Consider the following 4,221-nt stretch of genomic DNA (forward strand, 5'->3'; position numbering starts at 1 on the left):
GGGTGCGCGGGGGCGGCCGCCTGCCGGCGCGCCGCCTGTTTCCCCCGTGTGGCACGCGCACGGTGGCCCTGGCCCCCACCAGGGCGAGCGGCGCGCTCCCGGGGCCTGGCCCTGGAGGGGTCCGGGGCAGCTCCGTCTCCCGTGCGGTGACCTTGGGCAGGGGAGTCCGCGCTCCGAGCGCAGATGCTCGTCTGCAAGTCGGGGTGAGCGGAGTGGGTTCCGCGGATGCACAGGTGGGAGCGCCGGGCACCCACCCCGCTCAGCGCGCCATCGCGCACTCGGTGTTGGGTCGGTCTGGGAGACGTGCCCCGGTCGGTGAGCATTCTCGATCTGGAGCTACCCGGCTTGGCTCCCGCAGCCGGGGTGGTGCCCTGGCAGCCCCATGGACGCCGTTAGTTAGCCTTGGCTGCAGGGGTGCAGCCTTGTGTCTGCTGGAGCTCCCAGCGGGCCCTTCTCCCTGTGGCTGCGCTTGTCCTCGGCCCTCTGGCCGTTCTCCGCTTTGCAGGAGTAATCTCCCTGCCGCCAGATGCCAGCCGTCCAGTGGCTCCCAGCCGCCCCCTGGAAGCCGCCCTCTCTCCGGGAACCTCTCCCCTTGCCCAGCTGTCCCCATCCGGGAACGTCCCCATTGCCCGCAGGCGTCCGTCGTCAGGGCAGGGCTGCAAGCTCCCAGTCGGGAGCAAGGGGGAGAGTCCCAGAGGAAGGACCCTGGGGACGGAGGGAGGGCTCCGCCAGCCTGGGACACACAGCATGTGGGAGGCTGCGGGAGGCTGCGGGATGGCGTGCTGCCCCGAGGGAAGCCAGGGACTGGGCGGGAAGCCAGGGACTGGGCCGGGACCCAGGGAGGGGCTACTGGGATGGGCAGCACCATGGCAGACAGCTCAGAGGCGGTCACGGAGGGCTCCCCGGCCTGGCCATCTGGACCTTGTCCTGGGCAGGCGGAAGGGGTTCGGACTTTGTTCTGGGTGTGGGGAGCCCGTGGTGCTGTGCTACCTGCAGCTCAGGGGTTAGGTGCGCCCGAAGATCCGGGACCAGATGCCCTTGGGTGGGGTGCTTCTTCATAGCCCTGGAGGTTCGGGTCCAGTGCCCACTGGGCAAGGAAATGCATGGGTCCGTGCTACAACCCATGTGTGCCCACCTCCCCCAGTTACTCGCAGCTGGCCGTGGGAGCCCAGTATTCAGCAGGTCAGACCTCAGTCCCCCGCACCCCCCTCCGAGGAGGGGGTCTCAGGGAAGACTGCCCCTGACCTGGCCCTGTCACCGGTTCCAGAAACAGGCAGACAGTGCTCCCCAGGGCTGGATGCAGTGGTCACCGGTGGCCTCGGGCTGCCGGATCGGGGGCATGTTGTGCAGCGTGCGCAGGAGGCCTCGGGCCTTTCCCATGTGTCCTGGCACGGCAGCCCGGCCACCTCCTCGGCCGGGTGGCGGGCCTCGGGCTTGCAGGAGACCCTGCCAGATCTTGGGCCCCTGTTCCGCTGAGCTGCCCCAGGACTGTCAAAGCCGGCTGTGCTTTCTCTGGCCCGGCATAAAAGCATGGACGTATTTTTGCCAGAAGGCAGCCCTGCAGGTGGGGACAGGAGCGTGCCTTTGTGTGCCTAGCTGACCTTTCACGGGGCGCTTCTGTCGTCTGTCTCGTACAAAAGGCTTTTCCCCTAGCACCCTGACCCCTTCAGACGGGCTGGTGAATGTTGGGGGACAGACAGTACCTGTGCACGGCCCCTGCCTCCTGCCAGGACCTGGGGACCAGTGGGCGTGGCTGCGTGCCAATAGAACTTTATTGACACAGACAGTGGGTGGGGGGCTGGACTGGAGGTTCCGCCCCTGCTGCGGCTGGGCGCCCTGTTGGAATGTGTAGGGTGGGTGCTGCACAGCGTGGAGCAGAGGGGAGCCCGCAGGGTGTTCCCTGGAGGAAGGGGGTCCTTCCCCTTTCTGCTGTGCTCACCCTCACTCAGAGCCTGGCTGGCAGGGGCTGGTCGGTGTCCGGGTTCCGTGGTCCCTTAGCCCGGCCCGGCCCAGCTGCCTCTGCCTGTGGCCCGCTCGCTCACGGCACAGGGCCGTCCGTCTCAGGTGCTGCGTTTCTGCGGCATGCCCTAGGGGACCTGCCCAGCGGGAGGAGCCCTGTGTGTCCCGGCAGCCCCTCCAGCTCCTGGAGGAGCTGTGTACCTACCCGGGCTGGCTCCGAGCTGGCTCCGGGCTTGTCTCCTGGGGTCCCTGCCCTCCTGCATGCCTCTCGGAGCTCCCAGAACCTCCCAGAACTGGCTGAGCCGAGCCACATGGTAGTCCTGGGGCATGGCAGTGATCGCTGGGCTGCTTCACACAGCACTCAGGCCTGCCCTGGCTCTGGGGCATCACCCTTGTGCCCCAGGCCCCATCCACACGCCCTCCTGGGTGGGGGCCGGTGTTCGGGACGCTCTCCCTTTTGAATGCAGACCCCGTGGGCCCATGGGAGTCAGAGTCAGGGCCCCCCACGGCCCACTCCGTCCTCCCATCTTCACCCTCGAGGTTCTCACTGGGTGGTGTCCCTCCCCTCCCTGTGCACACCTGCTGCCCAGCAGGGTCTGGGGCCTGCCCCACCCTGGGCCGGGTGGGAGGTAGCTTCTGTGCCCCCTGCCCCGGCCCGCTTGGCATTCAGCGTCCTTTGACCCCTCTGGACAGTTCACTTCTTGCCATACTTGAAGGGGTGCTGACTGGGGTCACCAGCTTATCCCCTGGACACTGGATCAGGGGCCATCTCTGATCTGCTGGGAACCGGCAGCCCGCCCAAGGCCCCCACTTTCCCGGGACCTGGCACGGAGCCACCGACCCGTGCCTCTCCCTCTGGCCCTGCGTCCTGGATGGTCCCCCAAGGTGGAGCCACCTCTCGCTGAGAGAGCACTCGGAGCCTGGCCCAGCGTGGGCACAGCCTGGGCTCCCAAGGGAGACGCTGGTTCCAGCCCTCGCGCTTACGTCCCTCGTTTCCTGGGCCACACCTGTCTGTCTGTCGGGCAGGCGTCCCACCCGCCTTAGGGCCAGAGGCAGCATTAAGCCGTGTACCTGTTTCTTGTGGGGCTGCCAAGCCTGTGTCGGAAGGCCCCGGCCTGCCGTGCCCTGACCGGGTCTGTCCCCGCAGGTGGCCTGCGAGTACGGGATGGTGCGTGTGGTCTCCGAGGCCGGGGGCCCCCGAGGCAGGGACTACTGCATCCTCTACAACCCGCAGTGGGCCCACCTGCCCCACGATCTCAGCAAGGCGGTGAGTGCCCGGCCGCATGTGGGCAGTGAGTGGCAGCTGGTGAGTGGGCGGGACGGCAGGGGCACAGCGAGGCCTCGGGAGGCCAGTTCCTTCACCTGTGCTTCAGGTGTGGCCTCCGCTGACCAGGGCTGTTAAAATGTGAGGGTCTCACTGCGCCCTCCCCTCTCCTGCCCTCCTGCACCCCACTCTGCCTGGCGTGAGCTGACGGGGTCCCATGGGGCCTGTCTTCCAGGGGCTGCCGCCCTCCCTTCCTGGTGGCCTCCTACGCTGCATGTGCACACATGCACATGGAGGCGCGTGTGGGTGTGATGCACATGTGTGTGCATGCAGGTGCACATCTCTGCCCGTGATGAGCCTGTGATGTGCCCACGTGTGTGTGTGTTCGTGTGCCCGCGTGTGCGCTCCCTGAGAGCTGGACCTACCCTTCTCTGCTCTGGGACCCCCAGCCTCGTAGGCACTTGGTGGGGACAGGATGGTGACACTGCCACAGGCCGTGGGCCCTGCCACACCTTGTCTTGAGTGAGGACAGGGCCAGGCTGTGGCCTGGGCATGGTGATGCCCGGGCCATGGTGGGGTCCCTGGCAGCACCTGTGTGCACACCCAGGGAGCCTGGGAGGGCCTGCAGGGCTGGAGCCCAGCTCTCTGGGGCCTGGAGAGCCCCTGACCCCTCAAAGGGGCCATGGAAACCCACACAGGGTCCTGCTGTGGGGAACCGCCTTGGAGACGCCCCTCCCAGGCAACCCTCCTTGCCACGCCCACCCAGCATGCAGGCCACGCCCAGCCCTCCTGGCCACGCCCCCGGGCCCATCCGCAAGTTTCCTGGCTGTGTGTGTGTTCTGTAGTCCCAGCGCAGGCCTTACCCTGCCCTCGACGTCCTTAGCCCTGCGCCTGGTGCAAGGTCGCCCTCCCTCAGTCTCTCCTACAGCTGCGCAACTGGACGGCCTCCCTGCTCTGCTCTCCCGCCGACCTCCCTGCCAGTGGCTTCAGCAAACAGA

At 67.7% G+C, this 4,221-nt stretch overlaps 2 protein-coding genes across 2 annotated transcripts in view; one reads left to right on the forward strand and one right to left on the reverse strand.

The window, feature by feature from the left end:
- The window catches only part of LSM7 (LSM7 homolog, U6 small nuclear RNA and mRNA degradation associated), a 5,570-nt gene extending 5,247 nt beyond the window's left edge, over positions 1–323 (reverse strand). Inside the window, exon 1 of the mRNA XM_027769589.1 lies at positions 80–323. Within this exon, the coding sequence (XP_027625390.1) occupies positions 80–323 (244 nt within the window). The remainder of the gene's footprint in view (positions 1–79) is intronic.
- A 2,782-nt stretch (positions 324–3,105) lies between these two features.
- SPPL2B (signal peptide peptidase like 2B) overlaps positions 3,106–4,221 on the forward strand; it is a gene marked incomplete in the record, with an annotated part of 10,843 nt that continues 9,727 nt past the window's right edge. The window contains 2 exon segments of the mRNA XM_027769620.1: positions 3,106–3,226; positions 4,140–4,216. Coding sequence (XP_027625421.1) covers positions 3,125–3,226; positions 4,140–4,216 — 179 coding nt within the window.

The sequence above is a fragment of the Tupaia chinensis genome, unplaced genomic scaffold (assembly GCF_000334495.1).
Source record: "Tupaia chinensis unplaced genomic scaffold, TupChi_1.0 Scaffold149964_2, whole genome shotgun sequence".
Lineage (NCBI taxonomy): Eukaryota > Metazoa > Chordata > Mammalia > Scandentia > Tupaiidae > Tupaia > Tupaia belangeri.